General features: G+C 36.1%; 3 protein-coding genes across 8 annotated transcripts; 1 reads left to right on the forward strand and 2 right to left on the reverse strand.

Moving 5' to 3' along the window:
• Positions 1-441: 441 nt before the first annotated feature.
• On the reverse strand, positions 442-6,030 carry LOC126857071 (carboxylesterase 5A-like). The gene is made up of 5 exons (XM_050606168.1): positions 5,542-6,030; positions 4,709-4,982; positions 2,608-2,717; positions 1,561-2,062; positions 442-1,366 (listed from the first exon to the last, which is right to left on the reverse strand). Exons 1-5 carry the CDS (start codon positions 5,701-5,703, stop codon positions 534-536), a joined length of 1,881 nt encoding a protein of 626 aa, XP_050462125.1. The 5' UTR covers positions 5,704-6,030; the 3' UTR covers positions 442-533.
• A 1,938-nt stretch (positions 6,031-7,968) lies between these two features.
• Positions 7,969-12,159, forward strand: LOC126857070 (putative inactive tyrosine-protein kinase Wsck). The gene is made up of 4 exons (XM_050606167.1): positions 7,969-8,560; positions 8,635-8,789; positions 9,046-10,790; positions 10,955-12,159. The coding sequence occupies exons 1-4, from the start codon at positions 8,388-8,390 to the stop codon at positions 11,021-11,023; spliced, it is 2,142 nt and encodes a 713-aa protein (XP_050462124.1). The 5' UTR covers positions 7,969-8,387; the 3' UTR covers positions 11,024-12,159.
• Positions 12,160-12,202: 43 nt separating this feature from the next.
• On the reverse strand, positions 12,203-17,317 carry LOC126857072 (protein trapped in endoderm-1). 6 transcript variants are annotated; one of them, XM_050606174.1, is made up of 5 exons: positions 15,165-15,331; positions 14,473-14,941; positions 13,750-13,987; positions 13,399-13,645; positions 12,203-13,217 (listed from the first exon to the last, which is right to left on the reverse strand). In XM_050606174.1, exons 3-5 carry the CDS (start codon positions 13,898-13,900, stop codon positions 12,563-12,565), a joined length of 1,053 nt encoding a protein of 350 aa, XP_050462131.1. In that variant the 5' UTR covers positions 13,901-13,987; positions 14,473-14,941; positions 15,165-15,331; the 3' UTR covers positions 12,203-12,562. The 6 variants fall into 6 exon arrangements, with proteins under 6 accessions (XP_050462131.1, XP_050462130.1, XP_050462132.1 ...); XM_050606173.1 differs by lacking the exons at positions 14,473-14,941; positions 15,165-15,331 and adding an exon at positions 17,179-17,317; XM_050606175.1 differs by lacking the exons at positions 14,473-14,941; positions 15,165-15,331 and adding an exon at positions 17,188-17,314.
• Positions 17,318-17,928: the final 611 nt, after the last annotated feature.

Below are 17,928 nucleotides of genomic sequence, written 5' to 3' on the forward strand. Positions count from 1 at the left end.
TCATTCCGAGCCACCCCGCCTCTCCCCTTGCCCTTTATTTTATTCATTAACTATTTTTTGACATGTCACGTGTTTAGTCTATGAAATAATTTTTCTTGTTTCGTATAATCTACATCAAATAAGGTAATAATAATAAAATAACTTTGTGATATATTCATAATGTAATTAAGAGATGTTTATCAAACGCGAACATAGAAGAAAAAATGTAACGATTACAATATCGCAATGAATCACGAGAATTGTGCGAGAACTCGATTAAACGCGCGTAAAGTATTTATAAAGTCAGCGGTTATAGCGAAAAAATTAATTTGCGCGAGATATCGTATATTCTACACGAAGTATAACAAGATTGTTACTGCGTTTGTGTTTTCAGAAAAATAGAGTAAAGAACGAGGGAGGAGGAGTCTCGTTATAAAATTGAAAAAATTTGATGATACCGTCTTCTCTCGATGGTTCTTAAGTCTATTAAAAAAATTCAACTGCGAGCGCAACATGTTTTTTTGTTTATTTAAATATTTGCTGTATGTTTGTAGCTAGAACCAGAAGAGATGTAACGCCATGGTAGTCATCATGCCGCTGAGATATACGCTGTAAGAAAATAGTCTCCGTGCCGTATTCGTGATGTTGCAACAGGTCGTCGCTTCTTCAACAACTTGCGGATAATAATCGTTCCAGAACGCGAGCGCCTTATGATCCACCTCGTTCGGCGCGTCCATTTCGATATTTCTGTCGATAATTAAGATCCCCGGATTGTCCTGCGTGAAGGGCTCCCACTTGACTGGTGGCCCAGTCCCGCCTGTGATGGAAGGCTCGCCAGTCTTGGCAAATGTCGCCATCATCGTCATCATCGTGTCGGACATTTTCCTGTCATTAGGCACCCATTGCATCGTGCTGCTTATGTGAAACGGTAAACCCCAGACGAACGGTAGTTCGAACATATGGGGCACGCCTGCCCATTCCGGTACATCTTTCGTGACCGGTTGTGTCTTGGCACGGTAATCAAATCGATAGACAAATGTCGCCGCCTGTTTTGCCACTTTGCCGGCCAGCAACGTCAGACCGGCCGCGAAAGTCTTTTCTGTTTGCAAATCCAAATATCGGTCGCGAAACACCGTCGCATTTCTCGTGGATGGATACGGCTTGTAGAAGAACAGCACCGCGTTTGTCACCATCTCGGGCTTTGACTCGCAGGTGCTATTCTCATCCGAGATTGGCACCACCATCGAGAAGTCGTCTACGATCATTGTTTCAAACTTTTCCGGGGATAGTCCGTTCTCCAAACTCTGTCCATTCGTGGATTCTATAAGTGCCAGAGCTTGTTCGTTCTTCGTGTAACCGACAATCAACGGGACCGCGTTGAAATTACCTGAAATCCAGCATATAAATGTTAAAGAAAAGTTGTTATATCCAGACCGCAAATATAGAGGTCAAAGAGATTTTACATCTAAAGAATATTAAAAAAAAAATCCAGATATTTAGAGAATACATGTTTTTAAAATGTTTGATTTCTTCATATCTTTAAGTTTCGACTTTGAAACATTCGAGTCGCTTTTGCATTACCGCTATCCAAGATATCCGTCGGGTGTTGCGGAAGAAAAGGTTCCGTCTCATTGTTTGTCTCTGCATCGACAATTGGGCCCCAGGTCTCGATGTCGGAGGAGTGCTTGACGATGAAATCTGCGTCGAGTCGGCGCAGGCACTCCATCAACGCGCTGGTCGGTTGTCTGAAACACCCAAACTTGTCGGCTATGACCTTTACGACCTGAGATTCCGCTGCCGGCGAACGAACGGAACCGATGGCGTCGCCACTCATGGCGATGGCCTTGTTGAACTTGCCCCTGCTGAGCGGACTCAGCATGTGCAGGCCTACGCTTATCGCGCCGGAACTGTGGCCGTAGATAACGATGTTGTTGGGCGAGCCGTTAAAGTACTTGATGTTTCGTTTTACCCAATCGAGGGCGGCGATTTGATCGAATATACCGTAATTGCCGGGTGCCTCGGAGTCTGTCGTCGTGAAGAATCCCAGGATGTTTAATCGATACGCCACCGTCACCACTAGCACCTGCCGACCGCAAAAGTCGTCCCCATTTAAATCGCGCAAACTTTGGATTTCTTTTTTTTGCCTGTATACGATAAAATCTTTCGAGCGCGATTGCGTTATCGCCCCAAAGTTTCGAGACTCATTTCATGCGGGCCATTAATTTGTCTCCACGAGTTATTTTCTCGAGTTGTAAAAAATGCGATACCGCATTACATTCCGTTTGAAGTGTGTATTACGATGAGAGATTTCTATTAATGTTGTATCGCGGGAGAATATCAAAGGGTACGATTCTATTCTAAAAGTGACGGCGCGCGAGATAAAGGACAGGTCTGACCCGATTTACTTCGATTTTCTGTCGGCTCGCTGTCTAGGGCTCCGATTGATGAATACTCGTGAAAAATATATGTTAATCACGATATCATGATTATATCGATATCGATCGCATCGCCGACCGGGCCACGTTAATTTTCACAATCTACTACGTATATACAATCTGCGCCGGAAGGACTGCCATGTTTCCGTCCGCGTTTTCCTAGATATTATTATTCATAATCGCTACATCACACCTTCTGTTTCATAACGAATATGGAAGCGTCCCAAATTGCTGGAGTTCCGGTATTAAAGTCGCCTCCGTGGAACCAAACCATCACTGGCCATCGCTCGTTTTGGCGGCTTCCTACGCACATGGATTATTCGTTAATTATCAGAACTATGAGGAATTAAATAGATATAATTATTATACCGATGTAGGAGGAAAAAACCTAGATAATATTTTATTAGTTAATACAATTTTATATTTAATTTTTAATTTGGTACATATGTGGAATATAGAGGGAGAAAATTCACGTATAAGCCATCGCGAATAACAGACCCTCGCACGTTCGGGGTTCTATTTCCAGCCAGTGAGCTTGTCACGATAACAGGAACCAGTACGAGATCCTCCCTGTTCCCTCCTCCATCTGCGGTTTCCTGAACATGGTCTCGTCCTGTATTATCGTTCCACCGAACGCGTCGTTTCTTAGCGGCGACCTTGGCACGCTTGCATAGGTACTTTGAGCCTTATCCGCATTACTGTCATCAAGGAGTTCCCGAGTACACCTCAATGACACATAGCGGATTGGCGCAATTCGAAATGCTGTTGTAACGATAAGGATGATAAGGTATATCTCATCATGGATAATGATTTATGACATCATGACGATTCGGTACTTAGGTTCGCGAGAGAGCGAGAGGGAGAACTTTCGTGACCAGCTTTCTGATATCTCGGCATCTCCCGCAAAACAGGGCCCAGGAAGATCGCGTGCCACCGCGCGCGCCAGTTATTCCGTTACTACTCTTACTGGCATATATCGACTACCCCTCTCCCCCCTTCCTCAACTCTTGGTCATCGCCGTCGTCGTCGTCGTCGTCATCGTATGTAGTTTTCGTGTCGGCACGGTTTTGCGAATCCGTAAAATCTGTCCTTCTTTTTTCCTCTATAACGAAAGAGAAACGCTGCGCTGTTTAACGGTCGTCATCGCGCCAACGGGTCGCATTCGATTTTTTCCTTTCTTTTAACCTTTTGTTTGTATGTACTTGAAGTCTCTTATATACTTTTCACTGGTAGCTCATTAAATTTGCATTAAGGACTCTGGGATAAATGAAAAAATAAGATGCGCAATGCGCAAGAAACATATATAAGCATACTAATGTTTAATATTCAATCAATTTATTTAAATTTTAACGTGTCTTTATTCAGATATTCATTACAGGAATTTTCTCGAAAATTTATGGAAGAGCAACTGATTTCGTGTACGTCATGTAATTAAAGAGTACGAATTATATTCGCGAGAGGATTGTTTCGAGTTAAATATATTGAACATTTTAGCTTTACGACCTCCACCTTCATACTTTTTTATGCGTGCGTTGTGACATGTGATAAATCTTCTCTGTACGATACTAACGGTTATTAATTTTCTGCTTCGGTCCACTTTTATCTGATCGCAGCGGTACTATTCTCAAACCCTCCCTCCCGCTATAATCATTCCCTTTCTTAAACGATAAGAATCAGTCTCCAAGAACTTGCGGCTTGCGAGTGAACGTTATCTCGCGTTTCGTCAGGAAACGAACTTTGCCGTTGACCGTCGTTGCGTCGCAACTGTGTGTTACTTTATGTTCTCGAAGATTAGGTAGAAAAAAAAAAAAAAAATAGAGACACTATCAAGGACCGTCATCAATAGCCAATTTTCCTGCTTTTTACCGATTTGACTTATCGAAAGAGGAGATTTCATCTTTGCACGAAAATCACGACTGTTCATAAATCTTTTTAACTCTTTCGTAGATAAATTTATAACAAAATAGTTTAATATCGAAGATCAAATTCACATTCTGTTATAATTTTCTAAATTAATATTATTTATTTATAAGAAAAATATGACGAAAATGGTGTTTTGTATAAATTTAATCAAGAATATGAAACACAGATTTTTTAGTCAAAAATCATATTTTTAATGAATTACGCGATATTAATTATATTTGATAAATTTTATTAAAAGCGTATTTTTAGAAAATCAACGTTGAAACAATTTAAATATTTAGAACAACGTTCTTTTCGCTAAAAATTTTGTACATACATAACTATCGATTCGCTGTACATGGACTATATATACATGATTTTAACGCACGTACCGTCAGGAACAAAGATGTTCAAGAAGAGGCAATCCTCGCTGAATCCCGGATCGGGTGTGTCCGATGGTAGCAATTGTTTGTACAATTTCTCGTGTAATTTGAGAGGGCCCCTGACCTGCTGACACGACGGCGCGAATTGCGTTGCATTTCTCACGTCGTTCCAAGAGGGAAGAGGATCCGTCACCGGCCGCGCGAAGCGGAGCTCACCTTTCGGGGGTTGTGCGTAAGGGATGCCGAGGTACTGCGTCACTCTTATTGAATTGCCGATAATTGCCTAGATTTTAAAAATATATACGATAACGAAAGAAATAAAATGATGCATGATGATTAACAGTCGAGTTACAAATATGTGTCCAAAACTGTAAATGTAAAGACTAAATATTTTGTCTAAAAAAAAAATCAAGGAATCTGATCTTATATGCATTGTAGTTTAAATTTTATTTGTTTTCTAACATCAGAATTCAGGAAGAGAAACAGTTGAGTTAGTTGATTTAGGATTAATATCTTTCTCGATTTAGTATGAAGGGCGCACTAATAAAATTAAGATTTAAATAACGTTTAACAAATTACACTTAAACTGATATAAAGATTTGCATCTGTTTCCAGGCTTATAATTCAAAAGAAACAGCGAATATTAGTAAAATCAAAGAATGAACGGAACACAAAGAATGAATGTTGACAAAACTGGCCGTTTCTTTTGTATAAGAGACGAGACTTTTGTCTAAAAATCTAAATTCCTGTCAACTTTAAATAGCACCAAAGATGATCAACTTCTATCAAATTAATATGGGACCTTAAGCCGACGAGAACGAATGAAATGGTCCAAGTCGCACCTCTTTGCCGAGAACGGTTCCTTGGTTCGGTATCGTAACAGTCACGGTCTCGCGATCTCGATTGAAACCCTGTCGTGCATGGGTCCGCTGAGCGCGGATGAGATGGATCCTTTGGACGAGAAGCAAAACCGACGCGAAAAGCAACCATGTCACGCGCCTCATCCTGCAAGACTGACTGATCCGCCACGCTACGGGAACGTTCCTCGAACCACTTCCGTTTCACGGGGGTTGCTTTGCGTGACTCCCTGTGTTTCACCTTACCTTCCACAGCCTACCGCCCACCACCCATACTTGGCAGGTTCATTTTCTTGGTTCGCGGTCGACACCGTTGGTCGTAAGAGACCTGCGCTCTTTGATTCTGCGCTTTTATTCTTCGATTAAAAATTCTTTCTCTCTTGTGTACATATGTGAAAAGGACGGTCAATCATTATTACAACGCTAGAGTCCTAATGTACTCGATTAAATCTGACAAGGCATTCATTTATACAGAGTGCGTAAAATATATATATATATATATATATATATATATATATATATATATATATATATATATATATGTATCAAAAATTACGGAGCCTTTTATCGAAGGAATAAAAAAGGTAATCTAACAATAAATATTTTATACAATATTTTTCAGTAACTTTAATTATTTCATCTTTTTGACTCATTTCTGCAAGAAATCACCCTTTTCTCGCGATTATATCGCATTATATATCGTGAGCGCACTCTGAATAATAATTTTTATTAAATTGATAAGGAAAGATTTTTTTATAGAAAAAAAATTGTGTAATAATATTATTTATATATTTATCAAAACAAAAGAAAAAAAAAATATCTTATTCAAATCTTATTTAATTTAAGGGGAATTTATTAACAAAAAAAAAACCGCAAAAAACATTGATCGAGAAACGACGAAAGAACGCATCTACATAAGGATACGAAATACAATTGGCCGCGGATCGGATATTAATGCATAAAAGTATTAATTGCAATGCAAATGAACTCTCCGACGCTAAACTGTATTAAGCTTAGTCGCACCATTGTGCGTCATTATAGAGTGTATGGAAATATCGTATCGATCTATAACGATTGACCTAAAATTCAGTTAGCAATAGAATTTTAAAACACGAATGACACTTTGTCGATAGAATGAATAAAATACTGCAATATTATGCGATATTCAAATATTATATAGTGGAGAAGCTAGTATAAGTCACCTTTCAAATTTACGGCTGTGTTCTATATTTTGCTTCATTTCTTAATTATATGTACATTTATCGCAGTCCTTTGTTATTAGTTTGCAAAATATCGATATACAACACCCTTGTCAACATCCTTGAGATAGAAAAAAAAAAACGAAGACATTGAACGAAGAATTTCGTCGATGAAAAGCGTCAGATCTCTCGAAAATCGATGTATTATAGAAGAGTCTTTCGCCTCGCGAGTTTGTGGTAATCATGCTATCAAGATGTAATCTACAAACACTTCTGGCTAGCGCGACCTTGAACATTGTGCAATCTGCAATTATCCGAAAAGCCATTTCGATTAGGTGACGCACTTCATTGCAACTTCGATCGTAGCTTTATTTTAACGAGAATAAATATGGCGAGAATAGCGCGAACAAAAGCTTTATAAATTAATCGATAAAAAGACCAGCTCTGCAAATTTTACTAAATAAAATTGTTCTCGCCACCATTTTCTTTCTCTTTATCTCAAAATAGTAGTGAAAGTGATCCTCTATAACTTTATAAAAGATTTTAAAGATTATTTCGAAATATATTATATGTCGCATAGAAAATAAGAGTTGCCAGACAATATAAGTTCTTTTTTTAAATTGCTCATTATATTTTATATACTTTTACATTCTTAATATGAAATAAAATATACTTTATTTGTCTCATTTTGAATATGGAAAAATATATATGTATATATACATAAAACATAATCCTACGATATATTGCATATAATAATTTAAAGGAAAAACGAAAGAATTGATAGAAATACGGAAAATACAATAATAATAGGCTTTTTAAGATCTTTTGTTATTTATTCTTAGTTTGCTATTCTCTATCATGTACAATTGTCTTATTTTTCAGTTCGATATATGACGACGTGAATCCCATTCAATCATGCTCTATGTATATCTCAATAGTCAGTGCGTAAAAGTGTGGCCGCGCCTAATGAAATAGTACAGTATCAACAACTGAGGAGAACCAGGAGAGTGTTGCAGAATCATATATTTACATACTTTTTGATCAAGTTGAGGGAATTGTTTCGTTTATAATTTTTTACGGATAATATAAAAAAAAGTAATCCATACATACGTATATAAATACATGATAATAAAATTTACGGACGCAAATCAGGATTAAAGTTCGATCGGACGATCCGGAATATACTCATTGTTGGCCACGATCCTGACTTAAAGACGATAGAGCGCAGCACGTGAACATGAACCAATGGGCGCGTCGCGTACGGCGTACGCTAGTGCGTGCGTAGACTCGAGAGATTTTGTTTACTCATGAATGAACTCGTCGACCTTTAAACGAGCGCGACGATTTCGTTCTCGATATTGTCGAGAATCGCTCAAGATGAGCGTACGCGAGTTTAGCGATTTGATGAGAACCGTCCGTGACTCCTCGATAGCAAAGTACGATCTGGTCTGACAAACATAACCTATTAATCTCGGGCGTTTTTCACGTTGTCTCACTGCGTCCCGCGTTGATTCATATCTTACGCTTATTGTCGCGCATTCCAAACGAACAACTCATACCGATATGTTACGATACGCGGAGGAGAACAGCGATTGAGAATTTTAGCTGAGAAGTAACCAATCCATATCCGAAATGACTGCGATCACGTTCCTTTTATTTATCTACGGTGTTTACTTTGCGTGCGCTCAAAAATACGAGGGCTGTTTCCGCAGTTCAGCCTCAGATCCCGAATTACCGTCGCCGACTCTGACATACGCCAGCGTGCCCGCCGAATGTATAGAGAAATGTCGTTCTCATTATTATATGTAAGTTTGTAATGCTTGTGAAATACATTGACATGTATGAAAAGGATTTTAAAATATCTTTGTTTCATATATAGGTTCGCGGCATTGATGAACGGACAACTATGTTACTGCATCAGCAGATTTGGTCAGAATGGTCCTTCGAATGGTTGTACCGTTCCTTGCACCAACGATCCTAATAATTATTGCGGCAGTTATGAAGCTATGAGCATTTATGCTACTGGTCAGCAAGGTATGAAATAATATAAATTTTTCCTTTCTACTTTGTAACTTCCATACTATTGTATACTTTGTGTATATATATATATATATATATATATATATATATATACATTGTATATTACCTATAGTATAATATACATTGTATTATTGCTGTACAAAAGATTCTTTTAGTTAAAATAACAATATCTATATTCACATGAGTTTAATGCAATAAAATAAATATGCCTAAATATAAATATATTAAAAAAAAAATATTTATTTTTTAGGGCCAAGCCCACCAAGAGGGATACAAGTAACTAGGGACAACATAGATGCTCTAGTAATAACGTGGCAGCCGCCTGATATACCCAATGGAAATGTTACGTTTTACACTGTTCGCGCTGTCGCTATAAAAACGCATGCTAGTAACGTTTTACCGCCCGTTGAGAGTCAGATTCAGGGAGGTGCATCGAACAGCACGATTTTGAGAGGTCTTCAACCAGGCACCAAATATAATATATCTGTTGTTGCCAGTAATACGCAAGGACTTAGCGATCCAGCGTACGCCGTTGCATGGACCTTGATAGGACCTCCTGATAAACCAGTTACTCCCGAGATATTGGAACGTGGCGATAGCACTGTAACCGTCATGCTCACCGAGGCTCACAGTGAATACGGACCGATCAGCGCGTACGAAGTAGCCGTAGTACAACCTGGCACTATACCTCCGTCTGGTCCACACGTTGAGTATCTAAACTATGAGAGTGCATTGAAGCAAGGTTTAAATTACTATATTACTGCGCAATTCGATCCGTCGGACTTTCATAGATACAAGAGATTCGTCGTAGGCGACGGTAAGATGATTGGAGGATACTATAACATTCCGTTAAAGAATCACTTTGTATCCGCACAGGTCGGTCTAGTAGTGATTTCTCGAATAGGGACGGAGATACAACGTTCCTATTCTGATCTGGCCAATAACATGCTCAATCGCGAAGCAACAGCGACGAATCAAATGGATTCGACTGCTCTCGCGTTATGCATAGCAATCACGATCTTGAGTATACTACTCGGCGCTTCGATATTCTTATACTTTGTATTGCGACGGCGACACGAAACATTTAATATGCGGAAGCTGCCAGAGCAGCAAGAACTCACGTTGCAAGGCCCGGTATATGAGGTTGATAATATGGGTTACATTCCAGAGGACATTCCCGAGAGAGTAAATCATTATCAAGAATTAAAAAAGAAAGTATGGAGTATACCGCGAAACGCTCTGTCTGTCGATAGTTTTGTAGTGCGCAGGGGTCGATTCGGCACTGTGCATGCTGGAACTGTTTCGAAGGATGATGGATCCTCAAGTCCGGTCACGATTCACACCATAGCCGACGGCGCTCTGAAAGGATCTGACAAGAGACATATGTTGAGAGAGTTAGACGTATGCATCCGAGCAGGTTCCATGAAGTATCTCGCGGGACTTGTAGGAACCTGCGAAACCTCCGATACGCTATATGTTGTGCTCGAATCACCACCGCACATCTTGAAAAATCGTCTGTTAGGCGCGCGATCCGGGGATGCGTTTCCGACAGATCGAATACTGTCCATTTCGACCTCAATAGCGGTCGCGTTGCAATATCTGGCCGATTATAAGATTGTTCATACTCGTCTTTGCGCACGAAGTGTGGGGCTAACAAATGACTGGACACCTAAACTTATTGGTCACGGTATCGGCAAATACTCTTTGGAAGATGTCAAATATACCAGATGGACAGCGATCGAATGCTTCGATCGTCGGAAGGAACATCAGCCGGGTGTGATTTGGTCGTTCGGCGTACTTTTGTGGGAGATACTTAGCATGGGTGGCACGCCATATTCGACATTAACGCTCGATAGTGAGGTGGAGGACGCGGTTACGCGAGGTGTACGGTTACCGCAATTATTGGACGTTCCGGATCCGATTTATCAAGTCATGTCGTCTTGCTGGCGAGACGATCCCCAAGAGCGGCCAACGTTCGATGAACTTACACGACTGGTAAGAAAATAAAATTCGGAAGAGATTTTATAATATTTTTTAACAATATATATAACGCGTATTTCTATATACCGCATTGATTATAGAAAAGAAATTTTTATTTATTCTGAAAATATGAAATATTTATTAACTAAAATATTTATATATGATTCTCATTTTTGTAGGATACTCTGACTATGTGTCCCATCACCGCAATCACGGAGCCTTACATATCGGAATTGGAGTTGAATTAATTTCGATTGACATATTTTTATGTACATTACGTAATGTAAGTTACATATAACATACATTACGTAATTACATTACATTAATATGCATCTTATTAGTGAGTATATTTTTATTTGTTTAATGAAATCGAGTTTCAATTTGTAAATATTGTATTCACAAGAGAATCTCATAGGTTTTATATCATCATAAGTATATATATATATATGTACGTGTATATACACATACATATACATGTATACATATATACACACACACACACATACTATAGTCGCGCGCGCTCACACACACGCACACACTCAGAAATCTTTTGCATAACACATTTACATTTTATCCTTAATATATCTTAAATTTTATTATATATAATTTTATTATATAAATATAATATGTAAGAGGTAAATCTTACAAAGTATTGATAAAATTTCCGTCCATGTCTAGCATAAAATAACTGAGATTAATATATAATTAGTCAGTAACGAATATAAGGTAAAGTTATAAAAATTGATACAAACATAAAATATGCGCATCATGTATTATTTAAATATTAGAAAATATAATTTTATTTTCACACTTTTTTATTTTTACATCTTTTTAAATATTTTTATTTCTTTATTTCTATTCGTAGATATTAATCTTATCCGAAAAATCTTATTTTGTTAATTTTATTAGAATCAAAATTTTTTTTAATGATATATCTTTGTGATGTGCATGATTAAATCCATGCAATGTATTTAAGCAATAATATATTCTCACTTTCTCTTCAAGTACAAATATATTATTATTATCAAATTAATATGCATCTATGAGTGTAAATATTGTTGAACGAATTATCAGCAAAACCAAAATTGCTCTGAAGCATAGCTTTGATCGTAAACTAAGATATATGTGTAATCTTTCACAAAGATATCTTTTACATCGACATATTTAAATCGAAACATTTTTTTTAAAGAATTCTATCATGAATTTTTTATATATCTATGAGATTTATACCATACATGAATTATACTTTTGTTTAAATCATAATGTAGGTTTCTTAATTTATATGTTTTAAGTTGCCAATGTTGTTACAATGTGCATTTATATTTTTTATTATACATTTTAAAACTCTTTTTTAATAAAAATATATGTATATTATGCAAACAAATGTGTCATTTTATACAACATTGCAATACAATGCGTCTTCTATGTATGTAAAGCAAGAAATAAGATTTTTTATATATACTTTTTTTACGTTAATTTTTTTTTAATATTTCTTATTCCCGATTGCAAGAAAAAAAGAAACAAAAAATAGATATTTGGTTTGTTAAATGAAAATCTTATTTTCTCGTTAACGCTGATTTTGTGAAATCATGAACGCAAACTTTTTGCAGTTTTCAGATTCTTCTAATCTTTTGCAGTTATATTCTATAAAAAAAATTTATTTTTACGTTACTGTTTTTAAACGCTTAATTTTTTTTATAAAAGATAAGCAAAATAATATTATGCATCAACTTTTTACTTATTACTATCTTTATTTACGATCAATTATCTCGAAGTGGACGATATTTTTATGTCGTATGAGGTGATGAGACTTTGCTCGAATGAGAATGCGCTGGTTTAGGACCAATCGTGGGTGTCCTGTTTGAGACAGGACATAGAACCTGTTTGTACGCTTCTCTGTACAGTTTGTTGGTACCAGCATAGATGAAAGGATTTATTACCGCCGACGCCCAAGCGAGCACGGACGCTACTACGTGGAGTATAGGGATTTTCATTTTTTCATCGATCACATTCACCAGCATCAATGGCATGAAACACATCAGGAAGCAAAGAAATATGGTGAGCATAAGTCTGGTCACCCTGGAATCCTCCCTTCGTTGGAATCCACCACCTCGTCTACCAACGCGTCTTTCCGCTGCGTGTGCCTCGAGATTCCTCCGACTACTCCGGACGCGCCAATATATGCAGAGGTATGAAACACTGATCACTACGCATGGTACAACGAAACCTAGAACGAAGAGAAACTTCTTCGGGCTGGAACCATTTTTTTTCAATATGGTGCATGAGAAGGTGGCTGGATCTAGTCCTAGAGTACCCCAGATATCCAACAAGGGTGGCAGCAGCATCAAGAAGCTTAGAGTCCATATGGCTATTAACATCAGCGTTATGCCGCGACCGGTATATAATTGATTGTAAATGTCCGATTGTGAAATCAGTACATATCTAGAAAAATCAAGAGCCAAGTGCTATTATTAATGCAAAATATTTAAGGTATTTTTAAGAATATATTATAATTGATATATTTTTTCCGTATATGTATATTTTTAAAAATTATTTCAAGATATGTTTCTTATATATATTGAATATATCTAATAAGCTTCAAGGAATGTTCAATAGAACTTACCGGTTAATAGTAATGGCTACCATACTGAGTAAAGACACGGCGACGTTCCCGTAAAAAAATAAGGGAAATATCTTGCACAGAGTCTCGCCCAGAATCCATGCTTCGTTCAAATATCTACTGGCGGTTAGAGGCAAGTTAACCGCCGAGAAGATCAAGTCGGAGATACTAAGGCATATCACAAACGCTGTAGTGGCATGTCGTCTCAATCTGGTATATCTTAATAATGCAATTACCGTCACTAGATTGCCTGGAATTTAGATATCTATGTCTCAGAGATTGTTGTCGAAAATTTAAATCTTTAGAGTTGCTGCAAGCAGGTCTAAGACGACTTTAAAGGATAAAGAATGTTACCTAACACTCCGATAATGCTGAATATTATAGCACAAGCAGTGGCAATGATAGTCACAGATCGCGCGAATGGTTTGTAATCTCCATTTTCTGTAGTAATTTGAATATTAAATTCAGCGGCAAGGATCGTTTTATTTGCCGCAAAGTCCTCCATTTTTTATCGAATTTGCAGAAAGCGACTCTTCTTTCCTCGCATTCTTCGAAAAATCGAAAATCAATGCATCTCACGTGCTGTAAGAAACTAAAAAAAAAAAAGAAAAAAAACATTCTTAAGAAAGAATTTATTTTATTTTAGAATATCTTAATTTTGAGGGATTTCCTTTTTTTGATCTTTATTTTTAAATATCTGATTTCTTATAAAATCTTTTCCGATTGATGAAAATTAAAATGGACAGGCAAAAATAGGGAATAGAGAAATACATCAGCGTAAAATTGTAGAAAACAAGTGCCTCATATTTTGGAGATAGTAATATTTAAAACAGATTTGTGATTTTTTTAATTCAGTTATCTCTTGCGGGATAAAGTCACAATTGGACCAACGACTCTCTCGTTTACTGACTTTCCTCATACATTCATATTCATTTACGCGACGGATACTTTTCTTTTCATTTCATTGGCTTTTCTGTTTACTTTCCGCTAACTCTTTCAATCTTCTCGCGACTAATGTTTCTCTTGGAAAAACGATCCGAACGGAAAGAAGAAAGAAAGAAGAAAGAGCACACATACCCTTCAAGATGTATATTCAAAGTGTATGTGTATTGATTGCCCCTTATCGTGCGTGCCGCATTAATTCATTTTCACATCTTTTCTTGTGATGCTTGCATTTTTCCATTAAAAACACAAGTTAATAACGCTGATAAATTTTTGTGACCTTCTCGGAATATTGATCCCCCTGTTTAACCGGCAATGCGACAACTTGAACTTTGATCTCCAATGGAAAGAGTTCGCTGAATCATTTCATGTTGTTACATCGTAGCTGTTGCTCGGCAGGTATTCCTTATCCAAAAATTATTGTGATCACTATTAAATCCGAACAATTCGTCCCAAATATCTTCTCTGTATCTCGTGATCGATTTTTGATTGCATTAATTTAACTTTTTTTAGATCAAAGTCGTTCTCGTAATAAAACATGTATTTTCCGTTTCAGCGATCGTTTCTTCCACGCGTAGATTTCTTATATATAAACGCTCCGTCACTGTAAAGGTTATTGTTATATTTTTATCTTTATTTTTTTTTAACTTTAACTTTTAAATTTAAATTTTATATCCTCTTATTGTTTCGATCTGTATATCAACTAATATCGTTATACTACAGTCAACACTTGAATTGCTTCCGTTATTCCGTCAGACGCTCGTCTACAGACTGACGAACTCGTATACCCTTTACAAGTACATCACAAGTCTCCTTATCTAACTCACTCGATTTAACTTTTCCCCTTCTTCTTCTTCTTCTTCTTTTTCTTTATCTTTTTACAGTGTTCTTCCGCTTTCTTCCGTTCTCCACGTTTAATTTCAATTTATTACTCTGATTTGGATTTTGGATTTTTTTGAAGTTGTTGAAACATTTAAAAATCTCTTTGGCATTTATATAATGAACTGCCTAGTTGATTTAAAATTATATTCACATTTCTCTAAATATCAAATCACATATTTAGATCTTAGGCACTAAATTTATGTATGTATGATGCGAGCTATAAAAATAATTGATATATAATAATATATTGTATCTACAACTGTACCTTACACAATAATCTTTGATCGATTATCGACTTTAATGAAATTAATCTGTTGAAAATTCTGACGATTGTATTATATATTTTTTTGAAGACCGTATGAATTTGATTTTCAAAATGTTTCTGAACGTAAGATGTTAAAAAACGGATCCCTTTTTTAAAGATTACTAGACGAATAACATTTTAAAATTTAATGAAAAAAAAAGCACAAAAAGAAATATAAAATTAAATTTGTACTAAAATTAATATATCAGTAATTTTAATTTAAATGAATTAAATATTTAATTTAAATGATCCCGAATGATTGATTAATCATAGCAAGTCATTTTAAATAGCAATACAAATTTTATTTAAACCATTTTGTTTAAATAATCCAGTTTTTTTTGCTGTACAAAGAAATGAAAAATATCGCTTGATATCAAGTAGATATTAATTATTTATACATATAATAGAGAACTGATATAACTTATAAAAATTGCATTTTCAATCTGAATCGATTCATTAAATTTCAATATGTGTATGTGTGTATGAAATTATTTTGTTCCTTGATGTATCGAGTTAACAAAGATTTTGATGCACTTTATATTTCAAAAATAGCGACTAAGAAAGTACTAAACTTCAACGATATATTTTTTTTTATATGATCATCTTGATTTTGTTGCTTGGTTTGTTTTCGTTCCATTTATCGCATTCCATTTCCGTTTTCATTCATTTCATTGTTTGGTTTTGCATGATCGAAAGTTTATCCAACTAACTCGGGCCGCGCCTAGTTTCTTTTTATACAGAAGGCATTGTCAAAAAAAAGGAATCGATGAAGATGGATCGTTTAATCGCATGTGTCATTTTATCACACACGTTAATTAAAGGTGAAAACAGAAAACTTTGGACATTGCGTTACAAAGAATAAAAAGATCAATCATAGAATCCGTCCTTGAGATATTACTCGGCGATATATCGAAACACTTGGTATGTTGACTGTCGTAATATTATTGAAGTATGTTTATCCACACATCTTTTTCTTATGTTCTCCTTCGATTTTCACTTTACTTAAACCATAAACATATATGTATATACAACACACATGTACATACAATATAATACATTTGACAATTAAATCATATATATGAAAAATGATAATAATTATCTAATTTTGCAAATATTTTGTTTTAATATGTAATTGTTACCTGTAATAATTATCCTGGAGAGCAATATAAAGTATTAAAGTCTAATTATATAAAGGTTAAATCGTTTCTTTAAGTTAATATCTCGCGTATCAGTTCATAAATTTCAATTAAGTTGATTCACGCGATTCGATACACGTGTTTCGCGCATTCACATCTTTCTGGAACACGTGACAAATAAAATACTCGCACGTGAATTACTGTATAGGCGGCACGTGTCTCATTTACTGTATTAGGAAGCACATTAATATCCAAGATACACTGTTATCTACAAAAGTATACTAAACACTAATTTAATTTCAGACAAACATCGAATCATAAATTGCCTGCTGTTCACACGTGAAATCTACGATGAGAAATATGCTAACCGTCACACCGACAGCCGACTAGTTAGTTCTTTTCCGATTCTCGAACGATCGGCGAAAACGAATGTGACTTACGTTCGTAGGCAGCAGCTGTCAACGGCCACAAAGGACCACCGAACAATCGGAAGGAGTGGCCCTCGACAAATAAACTCACCCTACTTGCCTTCTTTCATCCCCTCTGCGGCGCGCATCGGCCGATTGTCGAGCTCCTTCAGCTGATTAAAGGTAGGATTGGAGCCTGCGGGGCTTAGTAACGGGGGGAAAAACGTCGCAAGGAAACTCGATATCATACCGAGCGCGGCGGAAAGTCATACGAACGAGATTTTGTCTCACGTCTCTCTCTCTCTCTCTCTCTCTCTCTCTCTCTCTCTCTCTCTATCTTTCACTCTTTTTCTTTCTGTCTCTTGCAGCATAAAACTTATCCATTCTGCGAAGACGAAAATTTAAAACTCTTGAATTTTTCCTATTAAATTGTTATTTAAAGTAAATAAACTTAATAGAAAATAGAAAAAAGAATGCGGAATGTTTATATAACATAATCACACATATCACATATACATAAAATGTTTTTTCATTTCTTTGCATTGAGTATAAATTCATCTAGTGAGTGATTAACTGCGCTGATTAGAAGCTTTTAAAGATGTACGAGTATTGTAGATTATTTTTATGGTTAACCGCATAAGTGTGTGGAAAAAAACACGAGACATAGATATGAACATATTACGAGCAAAATTGGATCAGAAATTTGAAGAGACATTTTATTTTAATTGTTCATTTGGATTATGTTAGTATAAAATTTAATATCATATTTTAAATGCGCGTAATATAAATATTTTATATTTATAATAAATCAATTAGAATTATTTTTAAGATGTATCTTTTATTCTTTATCAGCAAGGTAATT

Source organism: Cataglyphis hispanica, chromosome 20, assembly GCF_021464435.1.
Source record: "Cataglyphis hispanica isolate Lineage 1 chromosome 20, ULB_Chis1_1.0, whole genome shotgun sequence".
NCBI lineage: Eukaryota > Metazoa > Arthropoda > Insecta > Hymenoptera > Formicidae > Cataglyphis > Cataglyphis hispanica.

Excerpts from the sequence above, each read along its gene's own strand:
- LOC126857070 (XM_050606167.1), top strand. The coding sequence starts at position 8,388 with ATGACTGCGATCACGTTCCTTTTATTTATCTACGGTGTTTACTTTGCG. Across the intron at positions 8,561-8,634 it reads TGTCGTTCTCATTATTATAT|GTTCGCGGCATTGATGAACG; the intron begins GTAAGTTTGTAA and ends TTTCATATATAG. Across the intron at positions 8,790-9,045 it reads TTATGCTACTGGTCAGCAAG|GGCCAAGCCCACCAAGAGGG; the intron begins GTATGAAATAAT and ends TTTATTTTTTAG.
- LOC126857072 (XM_050606173.1), bottom strand. The coding sequence starts at position 13,900 with ATGGAGGACTTTGCGGCAAATAAAACGATCCTTGCCGCTGAATTTAAT. Across the intron at positions 13,646-13,749 it reads CAGCATTATCGGAGTGTTAG|GCAATCTAGTGACGGTAATT; the intron begins GTAACATTCTTT and ends TCTAAATTCCAG. Across the intron at positions 13,218-13,398 it reads GTAGCCATTACTATTAACCG|ATATGTACTGATTTCACAAT; the intron begins GTAAGTTCTATT and ends TGATTTTTCTAG.
- LOC126857071 (XM_050606168.1), bottom strand. The coding sequence starts at position 5,703 with ATGAGGCGCGTGACATGGTTGCTTTTCGCGTCGGTTTTGCTTCTCGTC. Across the intron at positions 2,718-4,708 it reads GAACATCTTTGTTCCTGACG|GAAGCCGCCAAAACGAGCGA; the intron begins GTACGTGCGTTA and ends CCATGTGCGTAG. Across the intron at positions 1,367-1,560 it reads GACGGATATCTTGGATAGCG|GTAATTTCAACGCGGTCCCG; the intron begins GTAATGCAAAAG and ends GCTGGATTTCAG.